The 16,835-nt window shown below is 41.4% G+C and overlaps 2 protein-coding genes across 7 annotated transcripts; one reads left to right on the forward strand and one right to left on the reverse strand.

Annotated features, from left to right (window-relative positions):
- Positions 1–1,699: 1,699 nt before the first annotated feature.
- Positions 1,700–8,896, reverse strand: LOC109878339 (serine/threonine-protein phosphatase 2A catalytic subunit alpha isoform-like). Of its 2 annotated transcripts, XM_020470595.2 has the most exons (7): positions 8,455–8,896; positions 7,698–7,907; positions 6,766–6,939; positions 5,758–5,847; positions 5,134–5,295; positions 4,206–4,324; positions 1,700–3,989 (listed from the first exon to the last, which is right to left on the reverse strand). In XM_020470595.2, exons 1-7 carry the CDS (start codon positions 8,554–8,556, stop codon positions 3,917–3,919), a joined length of 930 nt encoding a protein of 309 aa, XP_020326184.1. In that variant the 5' UTR covers positions 8,557–8,896; the 3' UTR covers positions 1,700–3,916. The 2 variants fall into 2 exon arrangements, with proteins under 2 accessions (XP_020326184.1, XP_020326186.1); XM_020470597.2 differs by lacking the exons at positions 1,700–3,989; positions 4,206–4,324 and adding an exon at positions 4,349–4,995 and having other exon boundaries at positions 8,455–8,881.
- Positions 8,897–9,629: 733 nt separating this feature from the next.
- Positions 9,630–16,324, forward strand: LOC109878340 (UPF0461 protein C5orf24 homolog). 5 transcript variants are annotated; one of them, XM_020470600.2, is made up of 4 exons: positions 9,630–9,891; positions 11,656–11,742; positions 12,012–12,059; positions 14,103–16,112. In XM_020470600.2, the coding sequence occupies exons 1-4, from the start codon at positions 9,859–9,861 to the stop codon at positions 14,805–14,807; spliced, it is 873 nt and encodes a 290-aa protein (XP_020326189.1). In that variant the 5' UTR covers positions 9,630–9,858; the 3' UTR covers positions 14,808–16,112. The 5 variants fall into 5 exon arrangements, with proteins under 5 accessions (XP_020326189.1, XP_020326190.1, XP_020326187.1 ...); XM_020470598.2 differs by having other exon boundaries at positions 9,638–9,753; positions 14,103–16,324; XM_020470601.2 differs by lacking the exon at positions 12,012–12,059 and having other exon boundaries at positions 9,635–9,891.
- The last annotated feature ends 511 nt before the right edge of the window (positions 16,325–16,835 follow it).

Genomic DNA, 16,835 nt, shown 5'->3' on the forward strand with positions numbered 1-16,835 from the left:
GTAAGGAACTCCCCTCACCTGGTTGTCTAGGTCTTAGTAAGGAACTCCCCTCACCTAGTTGTCTGGGTCTTAGTAAGGAACTCCCCTCACCTAGTTGTCTGGGTCTTAGTAAGGAACTCCCCTCACCTGGTTGTCTAGGTCTTAGTAAAGAACTCCCCTCACCTGGTTGTCTCGGTCTTAGTAAGGAACTCCCCTTACCTAGTTGTCTGGGTCTTAGTAAGGAACTCCCCTCACCTGGTTGTCTAGGTCTTAGTAAGGAACTCCCCTTACCTAGTTGTCTGGGTCTTAGTAAGGAACTCCCCTCACCTAGTTGTCTGGGTCTTAGTAAGGAACTCCCCTCACCTGGTTGTCTGGGTCTTAGTAAGGAACTCCCCTCACCTAGTTGTCTGGGTCTTAGTAAGGAACTCCCCTTACCTAGTTGTCTGGGTCTTAGTAAGGAACTCCCCTTACCTAGTTGTCTGGGTCTTAGTAAGGAACTCCCCTCACCTGGTTGTCTGGGTCTTAGTAAGGAACTCCCCTCACCTAGTTGTCTGGGTCTTAGTAAGGAACTCCCCTCACCTAGTTGTCTGGGTCTTAGTAAGGAACTCCCCTCACCTAGTTGTCTGGGTCTTAGTAAGGAACTCCCCTCACCTAGTTGTCTGGGTCTTAGTAAGGAACTCCCCTCACCTAGTTGTCTGGGTCTTAGTAAGGAACTCCCCTCACCTAGTTGTCTGGGTCTTAGTAAGGAACTCCCCTCACCTAGTTGTCTGGGTCTTAGTAAGGAACTCCCCTCACCTAGTTGTCTGGGTCTTAGTAAGGAACTCCCCTCACCTAGTTGTCTGGGTCTTAGTAAGGAACTCCCCTTACCTAGTTGTCTGGGTCTTAGTAAGGAACTCCCCTCACCTAGTTGTCTGGGTCTTAGTAAGGAACTCCCCTTACCTAGTTGTCTGGGTCTTAGTAAGGAACTCCCCTCACCTAGTTGTCTGGGTCTTAGTAAGGAACTCCCCTCACCTAGTTGTCTGGGTCTTAGTAAGGAACTCCCCTCACCTAGTTGTCTGGGTCTTAGTAAGGAACACCCCTCACCTAGTTGTCTGGATCTTAGTAAGGAACTCCCCTCACCTAGTTGTCTGGGTCTTAGTAAGGAACTCCCCTTACCTAGTTGTCTGGGTCTTAGTAAGGAACTCCCCTCACCTGGTTGTCTGGGTCTTAGTAAGGAACTCCCCTTACCTAGTTGTCTGGGTCTTAGTAAGGAACTCCCCTTACCTAGTTGTCTGGGTCTTAGTAAGGAACTCCCCTCACCTGGTTGTCTGGGTCTTAGTAAGGAACTCCCCTCACCTAGTTGTCTGGGTTTAGTAAGGAACTCCCCTTACCTAGTTGTCTGGGTCTTAATTGAAAGGAAAAAAACAAAATATCACAGACAATGAGTTTGACACCCCTGCTCTAGTGTCTAGGCATATGTCTGTCCTGGGACAACTGGGAACTCGGGAATATCCGTTTTCTAACTTAAGTGTTTAAAGACAACTGGGAACTCAACTCGAAATTCAGGCATCTTTCAGGCCCCCCCCCCCCCAAGCATTTAACTACACTCACATTAACACCCGCTAACCATGTGTACGTGACAAATAAAATTTGATCAAGGGGCAACGTCATTCTGAAAGTCAAAGGTCACACTTGCCTCTGTGCCACGCAGAGCGCCTAAGAACCATACAGGACAAAGCAACAAAGGAACAACTTCAATCTTTATTATATAGCGGAGGCTGCAAAACAGAAAGGTATCTATAACAAGGGATGTCATTTTGTACAGGTGTTCCTCTGAAATAGGTTTTTACTCAACTAATGGACAGGTGAGTGACAGAAAAGATATTTGCTGGGGGTGAAATATACAATGCATTCAGAAAGTATTCAGACCCCTTAACTTTTCCCACATTTTGTTACCTTACAGCCTTATTTTAAAATTGATTTCCTCTAGACGGGACGCTTGGCATTCAGGCCAAAGAGTTCAATCTTGGTTTCATCAGACCAGCGAATCTTGATTCTCATGGTCTAAGGAGACCTTTCGGTGCATTTGGAAAATTCATGTGCCATTTATTGAGAAATCGCTTCCAGCCGGCCACACTACCATAAATGTCTGATTGGTGGACTGCTGCAGAGATGGTGGTCCTTCTGGAAGGCTCTCCCATCTCCACAGATGGATCAAGGCCCTTCTCCCCTGATTGCTCATTTTGCTATTGGCGGCCAGCTCTAGGAAGAGTCTCTTGGTGGTTCCAAACTTCTTCCATTTAAGAATGATGGAGGCCACAGTGTTCTTGGGAACCTTCAATGCAACAGAAATTGTTGGTACCTTTCCCCAGCTCTGTGCCTCGACACAATCTGGGGCGGCAGGGTCGCCTAGTGGTTAGATCGTTGAGACTAGTAACCAAAAGGTTGCAAATTCATATCCTCAAGCTGACAAGGTACAAATGTCGTTCTGCCCCTGAACAGGCAGTTAGCCCACTGTTCCTAGGCTGTCATTGAAAATAAGAATTTGTTCTTAACGGACTTGCCTAGTTAAATAAAGGTAAAATAAAAATCCTATCTTGGAGCTTTAGGACAATTCTAGACCTCATGGCTTGGTTTTTGCTCTGACGTCAACTGTGGGACCTTACATAGACAGGTGTGTGCCTTTCCAAATCATGTCCAATCAATTGAATTTACCACAGGTTGACTCCAAGTTTTAGAAACATCTCAAGGATGTTCAATGAAAACAGGATGCACCTGAGCTCAACTTCAAGCCTCATAGCAAAGGGTTTGACTACTTACGTAAGGTATTTCTTTTATTTACATTTGCAAACATTTCTAAAAACATTTTTTCACTTTGTCATGATGGGGTATTGTGATGTCATTATGGGGTATTGTGATGTCTTTATGGGGTATTGTGATGTCATTATGGGTTATTGTGATGTCATTATGGGGTATTGTGATGTCATTATGGGGTATTGTGATGTCATTATGGGGTATTGTGATGTCATTATGGGTTATTGTGATGTCATTATGGGGTATTGTGATGTCATTATGGGGTATTGTGATGTCATTATGGGGTATTGTGATGTCATTATGGGGTATTGTGATGTCATTATGGGTTATTGTGATGTCATTATGGGTTATTGTGATGTCATTATGCGGTATTGTGTGTAGATTGATGAGGAAGAAATTTTAGAATAAGGCTGTAATGTAACAAAATGTGGAAAAAGTCATGGGGTCTGAATACTTTCTGAACGCAGCGTAAAACAGAATGCTGTAGTTTGTCAGTGTCATGATAAAACATTAAATACAAAAGTGCAAAGAGAAAGAAGAATTCAATTCCATCCAGCGCCCAACCAAGTCTGAAAACAATTATTTAAAATTCACACACAAAAAAAAGCCATTGAATTTCTGTTAGAAAAATGTTCACAACATAACATGTTTGTTTACTGCAACCTTCCAGTTTGAGGCCATGCTGAGTTCGGTTTACCAAAACCTTTCTATACTAGAATTATGTTCCTACCACAAGGGTTACATTTAAGCCTTAATCTCAGCAGATTAATTAATTCAAAGCAGATCTTTTTCCTGACAAAACCAGCAGGTACTATGAGACTATCTGCTTCCAAAATGGCACCCTATTACTATATAGTACACTGTAATCTTTACAATGAAGAATCATTTTCAGAGATAAATATAACATCATGCACAGAGAGAGAAGGAACTGGTTCCATGGACTGTGGTGGGTGTCGGTTGTGTGGTCTTCTTTAAAGATGACAGATTTTTTTTTTTCCATTTTGCATTTTGTGAAATTATGGCACACATTTTGGTCCATGGATTGATGGATGCTTACTTTGTCACAACTCTATACCGATGCTCCCTTCTCCCACTTCTTCACGAAGAAGAATCTAGAGCAATACTTCACAGGCATTGGGATCTTTTACAGGAAGTAGTCAGGAGTGCGGCGGGTCACATGGGGTTCACCTCTGCGAGGGGCGGGGTCGAACTGAAGGCTGGAATAGAAACACAGACAGTCACACATCTGATACGAGGCCTTGGAGCGACGTTCCATCTAATAGAGGGTTCGCTTCATTTAATCAATCAAGATAAGAAAATGAAGCTTGCTAACTCATTTATCTACTCGTAACAATTTCCAATGTACGGAGTTTAACAATAAAGCTAAAGTAAAGAATTGTCAACAGGAATTTTATTCTGAAGTGAGTACTTACAAGGAGTACTTGAGTGTGTCATCCAGCTCCATGATGGCGGCCTGGTTTCCACAGCGATAGCAGTAATTGGGTGCACTGAAGATAGTCACTACGTTACGGTCATGGCACCAGTTATAACCCTGTCAAAAACAAACACTCAGGAAACCAGAGGTACATCATGGCACCAGTTATAACCCTGTCAAAACAAACACTCAGGAAACCAGAGGTACATCATGGCACCAGTTATAACCCTGTCAAAAACAAACACTCAGGAAACCAGAGGTACATCATGGCACCAGTTATAACCCTGTCAAAAACAAACACTCAGGAAACCAGAGGTACATCATGGCACCAGTTATAACCCTGTCAAAAACAAACACTCAGGAAACCAGAGGTACATCATGGCACCAGTTATAACCCTGTCAAAAACAAACACTCAGGAAACCAGAGGTACATCATGGCACCAGTTATAACCCTGTCAAAAACAAACACTCAGGAAACCAGAGGTACATCATGGCACCAGTTATAACCCTGTCAAAAACAAACACTCAGGAAACCAGAGGTACATCATGGCACCAGTTATAACCCTGTCAAAAACAAACACTCAGGAAACCAGAGGTACATCATGGCACCAGTTATAACCCTGTCAAAAACAAACACTCAGGAAACCAGAGGTACATCATGGCACCAGTTATAACCCTGTCAAAAACAAACACTCAGGAAACCAGAGGTACATCATGGCACCAGTTATAACCCTGTCAAAAACAAACACTCAGGAAACCAGAGGTACATCATGGCACCAGTTATAACCCTGTCAAAAACAAACACTCAGGAAACCAGAGGTACATCTAGGAACAAGACAATCTAAAAACAGGAATTCATGCAAATACAAAAGAATGTCTGCATTTTGGTATAACAATAGATACATTTTCAGAACGTAAAAACATACCTCCATGACCAGCTGGTGAGCTCTGGAGACCAGGGTGAGTCCGTTAGCATGGTTGAAAGTCTCTGAGATGTCCTGTCCAAAGGTGTAGCCAGCACCGCGGGGAGAGATGCCCCAGCCGCCACGGTCATCAGGGTCTGACCACAGCAGGTCACACATCGGACCCTGGGGGAGGGAGACGGTGGCCATGTTAGTAAGGTCAACAATACAGCGAACACCACATGATGTGAATAAGGTGGCCATATTGGTGAGGTCAGGCTGCAACACAGAGTCACCACATGATTTTATCTAAGGTGTTTGCTGAGCGCATATTACAACTGTGAGATGAGTAGTGACTGGTTGGCCAGAAGTCCATGGAACAAATTAAACATCTGCTATACAATGTCAGGGCTTACAGACTCCAGTGGTTCAATATCCACATTATGAAGATGCCGAACAACTGGAAACGCATCACTCTACATGAACTGAACAAAGCAGGGATCTCCTGGCTAGAGGAAAAAGCTGTCACACAGAAGTGTTTAAGTCAAGTAAGTCAATATTATGAAACAACATATTGGACATGTATTCTAACTAGCATGGTAATATGAAGATTGGACATCGTTTCTAGGAACGTGGAAGTGAGCTGACCTCATGAGGAACTTCCTGTAAGCGATCCAGCGCCCTGATGTGTTCCAGTGTGTCTATAGAGGGGGACAGTCCACCGTGGAGACAGAAGATCTGCAGAGGAACAACAAGTTAGGACATTTCTAAATGTGTTCGAACGAATCAAATCATTAAGGCTTAAAATACCATCTAACAATCTAACTATTTTTACAATCTGTATTGTACAGTACATTGCTGCTGAATTGCATGGTTATGTAATAACAGTAGTGATCAAGGAAGAGACCTCTTTCCAACCACGGAGCATGAATTGAGGAGCAAACTGAAGGAGAGGAGATTCAAAAACACAGACGACAATAGAATTCAACAAAAACTATTTTTGCTAAAAGTAGAACCAATGCGTTACGGCTTTTAGCCTTCATCGTGGTTTTTGACTAAGGTCAAAATCCGAAAAATAGTTGGTTCCATTTGTAAAAAATAAAGAAAAGAAAAGCGTTTTATTGAATTCCATTGTCCTCCATGTTGCTGAATCTCCTCTCCTTCAGAACAGTGATCCTAATAGTCCATGAGTTTTATATAGCGCTCTTCAAGGACCCAATCAAAAGACACTTATGTAATGCTTCTACTAATAAATAAATATGTAATACATTAAAATATGTCACTTTTTTTGGGGGGGGGGGGGCAACGCGACCAAATTCACATAGAAGTGTGAGTTATAGAGCTGTCTTTCTCATTGAAAGAAAGCCTAAGAAGTGGTAGATCTGTTCTGTGTGCACTATTTCTACGCTTCCCGGTCTTAAGTTTCATCTGTGTGCCTTTTACTGTCGGTTTTGATTTGCTTCAAACAGCTAAAAAAACTATTTTGGTTATGGAAAATATATTTCACAGTAGTTTAGATGGTACGATGATTCTCTACACAATGACTGCTGGTAATTGTTACATAAACTGAAATTAAGTAAACTGTTAGAATTTTTTGCAACCATGAAATGGCAGAGTGATTTCTGCATAATGCACCTGTAACAACTAATATCTCACCTGGTTATCTACCAGTGCAGTTAGGGGCAGATAGTCAAATAAGTCTGTGAAGTACTTCCAGACATTGGCGTTTCCGTATTTCCTTAAACACTCGTCGTAGAAGCCGTACACCTGGGTGATCTGTCTGCTCTCGTGGTTCCCTCGAAGGATTGTGATTCGCTCACGGTACCTCACCTGAAAAATGAATGATTAATATCTCTGGATAGGACAAAATGCGCATAACAAGACATTACATTCACAGTGACTGCACCTTCTGTTCTCGCGTCAACCAGACATGGTTTAAGGTTGATGACGACATTTACAGTAGCAGCCAGTGAATCTTATCCTGTGTTATATCAGTAGGCTGTCCTCCCTGTAGACCTACTGGCCTCCACTACCAGTTTGAGTTTTAACCTGGTTGCGGTTTTTCCCTGTGTAAAATACACCAACGTAAGCAATATCAGAAAGGAATCAGCCGAAGCTATTATAGAATACACTCTAAAACAGGAATGGGCAACTGGCGGGCCACGGGCATTTTGTAGGGCCCGTGTATCAATAGGAACTCAGTCAGGGTCTCAATTTACCGTTGAGAATTAGAATTGATAAGCTTCAATAAATATTGTGGTCGTGCATCAGCAGTTTCTCTCGTTATGTGTCACTAACAGTCACTCAATTAGTCCACGCAAGCTAAAAATATTTAGATTGGTAAGTTAGCAATCTAAACTTGTATTAATCATGGCCGGACACAGACCAGGGGCCCCAATATATTTTGCAAACATTTCTGTCCACCCTATGGCAAAACTGCATGAAATGACTTAAATTAGATGAACTCCCTTTGAGTTGTCAGGCAATTCCACTGCAGCCCCTCATGATGCATTTAGATTTATATGGGGGGGCCGCCCACCCCCATTAAAGTTGCCCTTTCCTGCTCTAAAACATTTGTCTATGTTTACCTTGAGAGATACTAGGAGGCTGACTGTCTCTACAGAATAGTAGCCCCTGTCCACATAGTCTCCCATGAAGAGGTAGTTGGTGTCCGGAGACTTCCCTCCGATTTTAAACAGCTCCACCAAGTCATGGAACTGTCCGTGGACATCTCCGCACACGGTGACCGGACATCTCACCTCCTGCACATTAGACTCCTTCGTCAGAATCTCTTTGGCCTGGGAAAGAAATGAGACATAAGAGTTTGGGGTTAGGAATTTAAACAAGAGGGTGGGGGAAGTAGGGGAAGAGCGGGAGTTCGGGTCTGTGTATGTTATTTCTTGTTTGAGTACTTTATTTATAAAATGCATGCATATTTTTAAGCTCTAACTATATACGGTAGTTGATACCCAAGGGGCACAATTGGAAATTCAACTGCAACAAGCCAGAACGGAGCGTAAGAACAAACTGAAATTTCCAAACAAATTCATATAAAGAATACAATATCAACGCTATTCAGTCAACGCATGTCAGCCAACCCCACAGTGGATGCAATGGCTATAGACTCCGCCGCCATTTTCAGAATAATGTAGCTAGTAACTAACTAACTAGTAACGAACTAGTAACTAACTAACTAGCAGTAACAAACCATAGCCGGTGGGGAAATTAACCGTGCTCGGACCAAATAACAATGTAAGAGAGTTGCTTAACATAGCAAATATTAGCTAAGCTAATTTGCCGGCTAAGGGCTTGTAAGATCATACGAATTAAACGGGTTAAAATTACCTTCTCGCAAAGGGCTTTGACTTGATTTTCCGAGAGCTGTTTGCATTCGCCGAGTTGCTCAATCCACCCATCCAATTCCTTAGTGAATGACTTGTCGTCCATGTCTGGTTATATTTCAGCGAGCAAACTCCCTAGTTAGGTTACCTATTGAAAACTAGTTTAGTTAATGCGTTCTCGTCATTCGCACTCTTTTTGCTTTCGTCGAAAATGAATGTACGAGCTAGCTAGGTCACCGACACCTGCTTTAAATTGGTTCAACCCCCCTTGCTAGCTAGCTACTCGTTAAAAAATAAGCGCTGCATGCGCCTCGATATCCTGTTTATCTGAAATAGCTAAAGAAATGCGAGGTACAGCCGCAGTTGCAGAAAACTGGCTCTGTATGAAATTCCGAGGACCCAACCCTGCTTCTTCACCGAGCAACAATCAATGAGAGAGTTTTATTACACTGGCCCGAGATGAACGACATCAGGCGAAAGCGGGGAGGGAGGAGCGCAATACTCAAATCAAACATTACTCTGCGTCTCTCTGTCAGGTTGTCAACAAGGCAGCATAGTGCATCGCCCAGTAACATCTCTTTTCCATAAAATAAATGTTTGAATTTTCAAACTAGGATTGGGAAGGCAGATAAATCGTTTTTCTTAATCACTTTTGCATGTGGAAACACAGAATCCAACTCATCCCTCCACCACGTGTTTAATTACGTCACTTTTGTTTTGAGCCGAAAACACCGACGGCCAGAGCTGGGCACCTGGCTCACGCTCGGGAGCCAGCCCGGTTCCTAAACAAATGCAATCACTTTTCACCCGATTCAAATTTCTCACGCCGGGGTAACCCGAGTCAGATAAACGAAACCCCCCGTATATATTGCTGCGTTTACGTCATTGGCCGACGTACCTCACCCGTCCCCTTCATCTGGGTTTTGCTCCCACCGTGTGGTTGCGAATGGGAACTTCAATGTGTTCTCGTTATTAAAATAATTAATCTATCACAATAAATACCATGAATATTGTGGATAATAGGTATACTGCTATTCAAATGCATATGCAGGTTATCAAGCTGAAATAAATGGTATAAAAAATATATATAATAATAATTCACAGTGAATAAATACAACGGACTGGCAGGATGCAAAAAGCAACTATCCAGAATTTAAAGCGGCTCCTAATGTTTAAGACACACGCATGCGCATTGAGGTTCACCCTAGTCAGCAGTATGATAAATGATCCATGCAATCGTGATTCTTTGAGACGTCCCAACTCCGAGGTTACTCCATTGAATTTGAAATGTAAAATGGTTAAGGTAAGATTTGAGGTTATGGTTAAGGTTAGGGAACTGTAGTAGGGGTTAAGGTTAGGGTAGGGTAGCGACGTCCCACGGTACCCGGGTAGCACTACCCAGGATAAAATGGCAGCACCTTTGAGGCAAGGAGGACAGCAGGTAAGACATTCAATATTTAACGTTTATTTTCTGTTGTAAAATAACATATAGTTAACTGAACCTCTTCACCTAAACCCTAGCTACATCGTCACTTTGAAATCGGTACTGCTCGCGTCCACGAGGACTTATGTTTGGACCAGTCATTAGATTTGACAGACCTGTCTGATACCATAACAGTAACAAAACTAGTTGAATTAATGATCAAGCTTGATACAATGTAGCAACCAGTGTTAGGGAAGCTACTATGAAAATGTACTTTACTAAGCTGCTGGAATAAGCTAAGTTACACTAAAGTTACCCATAAGAAAAATATAGTTTACTAATATATACATATTAAATAGTTTATAAGTTACTTTGAAAATGTATTTCACTACATCCAAACTACTTCGTGAAAAATTATCATATCTAAAATGTAATTGACTACAATTTGCAAGGATATTATCACTCAAAAGTCAGATGTTAAAACAGAAAGTGTAATTCAGCCTATTAAACACAAAAACTATGTTTCAAGTGAAAATGGGGAAGGTCTGATGCCGAAAACACCACTACATGGCAAACAAAATATGAACTACTGAAAACAGTACCAATATTTGAATTTAGTTAAACTACCACCAAGATACTGCAAAATGTAAGGAAATTACTCGTTGAACTATTTGTAGTTCACTACTCCCCAACACTGGTAACTACCAACACATCTACACTTAATGGGTTTCTACTCCCCAACACTGGTAACTACCAACACATCTACACTTAATGGGTTTCTACTCCCCAACACTGGTAACAACCAACACATCTACACTTAATGGGTTTCTACTCCCCAACACTGGTAACTACCAACACATCTACACTTAATGGGTTTCTACTCCCCAACACTGGTAACTACCAACACATCTACACTTAATGGGTTTCTACTCCCCAACACTGGTAACTACCAACACATCTACACTTAATGGGTTTCTACTCCCCAACACTGGTAACTACCAACACATCTACACTTAATGGGTTTCTACTCCCCAACACTGGTAACTACCAACACATCTACACTTAATGGATTTCTACTCCCCAACACTGGTAACAACCAACACATCTACACTTAATGGGTTTCTACTCCCCAACACTGGTAACAACCAACACATCTACACTTAATGGGTTTCTACTCCCCAACACTGGTAACAACCAACACATCTACACTTAATGGGTTTCTACTCCCCAACACTGGTAACAACCAACACATCTACACTTAATGGGTTTCTACTCCCCAACACTGGTAACAACCAACACATCTACACTTAATGGGTTTCTACTCCCCAACACTTGTAACAACCAACACATCTACACTTAATGGGTTTCTACTCCCCAACACTGGTAACAACCAACACATCTACACTTAATAGGTTTCTACTCCCCAACACTGGTAACTACCAACACATCTACACTTAATGGGTTTCTACTCCCCAACACTGGTAACAACCAACACATCTACACTTAATAGGTTTCTACTCCCCAACACTGGTAACAACCAACACATCTACACTTAATGGGTTTCTACTCCCCAACACTGGTAACAACCAACACATCTACACTTAATAGGTTTCTACTCCCCAACACTGGTAACAACCAACACATCTACACTTAATGGGTTTCTACTCCTAGTTTCTCAGTCAAATGTAATTTACATGTTTTATATTTACAGGGCTTGATCATTTGCAGATGAATGATTTGCATGTATTTGACATTTTTCTTAATCCTGTGTCTCTTTCCCAGCCTCTGGATGCTGCTAACCTCAAAGACCTGAGAGTTGCTCTGAATGGCTTCCTGGCTAAAGGAGAGACGCTCAAGCTGGAGACTAAGGTAGGAACTAGGAACTCCCAGAGGAGGCTACTGAAAAGCTAATACTAAATTGACATAACACCAAGCCCCTGTGGATGAAAGAATAATGGAATCACAGTCCACCTACAGAATCAGAAACGTTTACATTTTAGGGGTTACATTACTTGTTACTCCTGACTAAAATCCTCACCATAAAGTCTGTGAAATATAGTGATTAATATAGTGATTATGAGCTGGTTTGTACATGCTGCTTCAAGTCTGAATGTCTTCTCTGTTCTCTCTCTACCCAGTCTGACCCCCTCCATCTTGGGTGGAATGACAGTCAGCGTCAGGGACAAGTATGTGGACATGTTTACCAAGATACAGATTCAGATCATTAGGGAGCCCTAATAATTGGCATAGGTTGTGTCCCAAATTACACCATACTCCCTACAGTATGTAGCGCTATTAAGGGCTACGAGACCAGGCTGGGGGAATAGGGTGCCATTTGGAGATATTTTTGTTTTGTTTTAATTGTTTTGCTTAATCAACTGGACCTAAGTCCTGTGAAGTCAATAGGGAATGAATGACTAGTGGAACAATGTTACTGGGAAATGCCTTGCCTATGTGTATTATTGCTTCCCAGCTTCAAGCTTAACAGTACAAAGTATTGCAGTAAATGTAGTCTTTCTGTTATGTTTGTTTTGATTTGTTAGGATCCTCATTAGTCGACGCTGATGGTGACAGCTAGTCTTACTGGGGTCCGACACATAACAATAATACATTACAGACAAAACACTTTACAATTGACATACACTACATGTTCATGTTTTTAAATGTATCTATCAGTTCCTTCCACATACATGTCAGTTCATACACACAACATGTAGCTCATATTAAATATGATGTATTATAAAAAACACTGGATTTCTCTGTTTTTTTGGTGTTTATTTGTAGCCAGGGCGAAGCTAGTTGATTTGTAGCTTCGTTAAGCTTTTGCGAGGCTAGTAGTCTCGAGCGAGGCTAGTTGATTTGTAGCCTTGTAAATAGTGAGTCTAGTTGATTTGCAGATGCAGTCAAATAAATGTGTATAGAAAATATTTGTTTACAGTTTCACAGAGGCAAACTACTGTTTGACAATCAGACTGAAGAACTAGCGATGAGACTGAAATGTGAATATGTATGAAACTGTACACAAAAACTGATGTGAGTTCTGTCAATTAGATTGCTTTCCCACTAACGTCAGGTCAAATGTAGTTATATTACACGGTTTAGTAGATCAAGCTAGTTTTTTATCCTGTACTTAATGTTTGTCATTGTTATACTACCAGCTACTGAAAGTACAGTATTGATAAACCTCTGTTTATAAAGGTTCCCACTAGTTACCACAGCCGCAAAGTCAAAATTACCTATATCGTAAAATGTTAATATAAGGTTACGGTTAGGCATAAGGTTAGCAGTGTGGTTAATGTTAGGTTTAATGTTAAGGTTTAAAATCACATTTTAAGACGAGACGTGGAAAGAGGCGGGGTTTATGACTGGCTGTCACTAGTGACGACCGTTTATAAAATTGTTTCAAAACTGTTACCTCATTTCCTGGACACAATGTCCACAATTTCAAAACAAAGATTACAAATAAAATACATAATATTCTTGATCGAAATATGTCTGGATTACATGCCATGTTTTTATTATAGTAAATGTCTTTATAGGGCTGCTAGTTTTCCTTAAAGTCTGGCGCGCCTGCGCTTTGAGCCCCTCCTATTTTATAAAAGAAAGAAACCAGAGGAAAATGGCTGCCTTTCTCACTTAAAACCTCTGTCCTTAGAAGAAGAAATAAATATCAAATACCCGGCGCATAATGTCATCCAGGGTCAAGTTAATATCCATGGAATATAAAGGCGTAGAATACATGCGTTTTTAGGATGTTATGGAGGTCAAGAATGGAAAATCGGTTTCATATTTAACCCTTTGCATGCTATGATCCGCCTACAAATGAGGTTTGTGTTTTTTTTATGTTATCAAAATGTTCTCGCAAATGCAGCAGTTTTATTCGTGGTATTTCGTTGTAGTAGCGCCCATTGCCCCATTTATACGGCTGTTGTATTATTGGGTTGTAAACGCATAATAGCGAGACACTACGTTGCGTATTGTATTAACACCGCCGATATGGTTTTGCAACAATAGCCTGTTCTAATTAATAATGTTGGACAAGATGTTTGCACATAGAATAGATACTTTATAACATATGCATTACATAGTGATGTGCATCACCAACTTAGGTTCTTATTGTGTGTGTGTGTGTGTGTGTGTGTGTGTGTGTGCATGCTCGTAAGTTTGTGTCACACATACCAATTCAATGACTCTAAACCTGCTTCCCTTTCATTTGTACCCCTCAACAGAAAATGATGCACCAAGTCACTGGCAGCAGCAATGACTATTGCATGAGTGGCCTTGCAGAGGAATGTCAACACCCAACCAGCCACTTTGACTTATGTAGCTCGCAATCCAACAAATTCTACCCTTCACCTCCACCCCCTACTCTACAGCTGCCCCACCCAAACCTACACAAGCCCATGCCCTGTCAAATGCAACAAGAGACCCAGAATGAGTTCCACCCTCAGACAGTGAGGATCCGAGGGCCCAGTGAGGCTCCAACTGGGACAGAGAGCTCCAAGAAAAAGAAAGGAGGCGTCGTCAAGTCCGGCCGTAGAGGGAGACCCTCGGGGACCACGAAGTCAGCCGGTTACCGGACAAGCACTGGGCGTCCGTTGGGGACCACAAAAGCTGCTGGGTTCAAGACCAGTCCCGGCAGGCCTCTGGGTACGACCAAAGCGGCAGGCTACAAGGTTAGCCCTGGCAGGCCTCCTGGTAGCATCAAAACTCTGGCTCGGCTCAAGAAACTGGAGTACGGGAGCTGTGATGGTACCAAGAAACTAGGCTTCAGTAACTGCGTCGGCGGAGCCAAGAAACTGGACTATGCCAGCTGTGATGGTACCAAGAAATTGGACTATGCCAGCTTCGAAGTGGCACCTTTCCCTTACAACCTGATGCAGAAACGAGGCTTGCGTGAGCCTACTGGCAAAGTGGAGGAACCTAACGAGTAGTTATGCCTGCGTCTCGTATCTATTGCCTGGAAATCATATTTGAGTGCTTGTGTTGACGAGCAGGGACTCATGTAGCCAAAATATTGGTTTACTTTTGGATATGTCTGGCACTGGTTACTAACGAATGGCTCCTCCTCTCTTCATTGCACTCTGCTGATATTGTCACCATGTAATCTGTCCCTATCCAAAGACTGAAATCGCTCTCTTTTTTTCAATAAGTTTATCTTATTTTACAGAAATTGCATGATAAAGCATATGAAAAATACAATCAATATACTTTAGCTAAACAGGAATGAGAAATAGCCTACTATTCGTCATAATCTAGTCAAATGCTCGCTGTCTGGAGAAGGGTTGATGTTTTGTTTAAATGTTTAAATATCTGACTTTCATTCATCTGTTTATTTTATGCTCTTGATATAATGTGCTTTTATCATTAGTAGTTTGCTTGTCCTCCTGATGTTTTCCACATTGAAAATGCATCTGAGTAGAAAACAACACAAAACACACTAGCAAAACATGAATCTTAGTAGGAAACAACACAAAACACACTAGCAAAACATGAATCTTAGTAGGAAACAACACAAAACACACTAGCAAAACATGAATCTTAAGCACCTCCCAGAGTGCGTGTGGCAGTGTTTGTGTCTTTTTGTGTTGTATGGTATAACATATTTTTTATTTGTATTTATACATAGCATATTTATACACAGGATTTCATGCAATATAACATTGTTATAACATGTTTTTTGAAATTGTGCTTGAACTTTTGGGCCTCCCGAGTGGCACAGCGGTCTAAGGCACTCCACCGCAGTGCTAGAGGCGTCACTTCAGACCCGAGTTCGATCCCGGGCTGTATCACAACCGGCCGTGATTGGGAGTCCCATAGGGTGGTGCACAATTGGCCCAGCGTCGTCCAAGTTAGTGGAGATTTTGGCCCGGGGTAGGCCGTCATTGTAAATAAGAATTTGTTCTTAATGGACTTGCCTGGGTAAATAAAGATAATAAAATAAACTGACACGAACACAGTGCATCTGAAACCCTCTCATAATACTTATTTGACGACAAAGGAATTGTTATTTCTAACTCTTTGTGAATATTAATGGTTTTGTCTTCTCAATGTACTGTATTATTCTTTGTTCTCACAAGTTAACTATCAATTGATTAAAGCAAACCCAGAATGGTGTTGAGTAGGAACTATCATTTTAACCAACAGAGAAAATGCTTTATGGTGGGTTATGTGTAATGATAAGATAGTCTTCTGTATGTATGACCAAAAATTAAAGTGAAATGGTCATTCTTAAATGATATTGTGTTGACTGTCACTAATATTTTAATAGTGTAGTGTATAAACAACAGTGTAGATCATTTCCTGTTGTAAAGTGCAGACAAAAATCTGTATCTTATCATATCATGGGGTCCAGGTCCCCCTATGAGCCAGTGGACTCCACCTTTATAAAACACTGATTGCATGTCCAACCACTCTAAAATAAATATAAGAAATACTGTTTTAATCCTGATATTCGCATCCTAGAACATTTTTTTCTAAGATTTACGTACATAAACCTGGGTATCGTGTTTTACATAGGCCTAGAATTACATATGGCCTGTGTTGTGAATCTCATAGAACTGAGAAACCAATATTGAATGAGGAAAAAAAAGAACAACTTTAAATATAATTTCAACATAAAAACATTGGGCCACTTCGAGAGAAAAAAAATCTTATTTTTGTCCTCTTGACATTGAATGTTAATTCTCTTCGCCCTACGTTCTGAGTGACGGCCTCATAAAGCTACAAAACTACAGATTGGTCATCAATGAAGAGCAGCCGAGGCAAATATCCTATCAGGTAATATGATTAATTAGATTTGGCAATAAAATAATGTCTGTAGCCTATTTGACAACTGTCATTTCGATGTACCAGTGATGGGTATTGTGCGAAGCGAGTTTATTACAGTGGCAGTAGGGCACGACTGCAAGTATGGCGAGCCTTTTGTGTGGCCACTATGCAAGGCGTATTCTTCTCTTTAT

This window comes from Oncorhynchus kisutch, linkage group LG19, assembly GCF_002021735.2.
Source record: "Oncorhynchus kisutch isolate 150728-3 linkage group LG19, Okis_V2, whole genome shotgun sequence".
Classification (NCBI taxonomy): Eukaryota; Metazoa; Chordata; class Actinopteri; order Salmoniformes; family Salmonidae; genus Oncorhynchus; species Oncorhynchus kisutch.

What these genes read in the sequence shown, in the direction of transcription:
- LOC109878339 (XM_020470595.2), bottom strand. Translation starts at nt 8,556, where the DNA reads ATGGACGACAAGTCATTCACTAAGGAATTGGATGGGTGGATTGAGCAA. An exon ending in CTGCACTGGTAGATAACCAG is followed by an intron (nt 5,848 to 6,765) that starts GTGAGATATTAG and finishes GTTCCTCTGCAG; the next exon opens with ATCTTCTGTCTCCACGGTGG. An exon ending in TACAGGAAGTTCCTCATGAG is followed by an intron (nt 5,296 to 5,757) that starts GTCAGCTCACTT and finishes TCCCTCCCCCAG; the next exon opens with GGTCCGATGTGTGACCTGCT.
- LOC109878340 (XM_020470598.2), top strand. Translation starts at nt 9,667, where the DNA reads ATGATAAATGATCCATGCAATCGTGATTCTTTGAGACGTCCCAACTCC. An exon ending in CGCTCAAGCTGGAGACTAAG is followed by an intron (nt 11,743 to 12,011) that starts GTAGGAACTAGG and finishes CTCTCTACCCAG; the next exon opens with TCTGACCCCCTCCATCTTGG. An exon ending in ACAGTCAGCGTCAGGGACAA is followed by an intron (nt 12,060 to 14,102) that starts GTATGTGGACAT and finishes ACCCCTCAACAG; the next exon opens with AAAATGATGCACCAAGTCAC.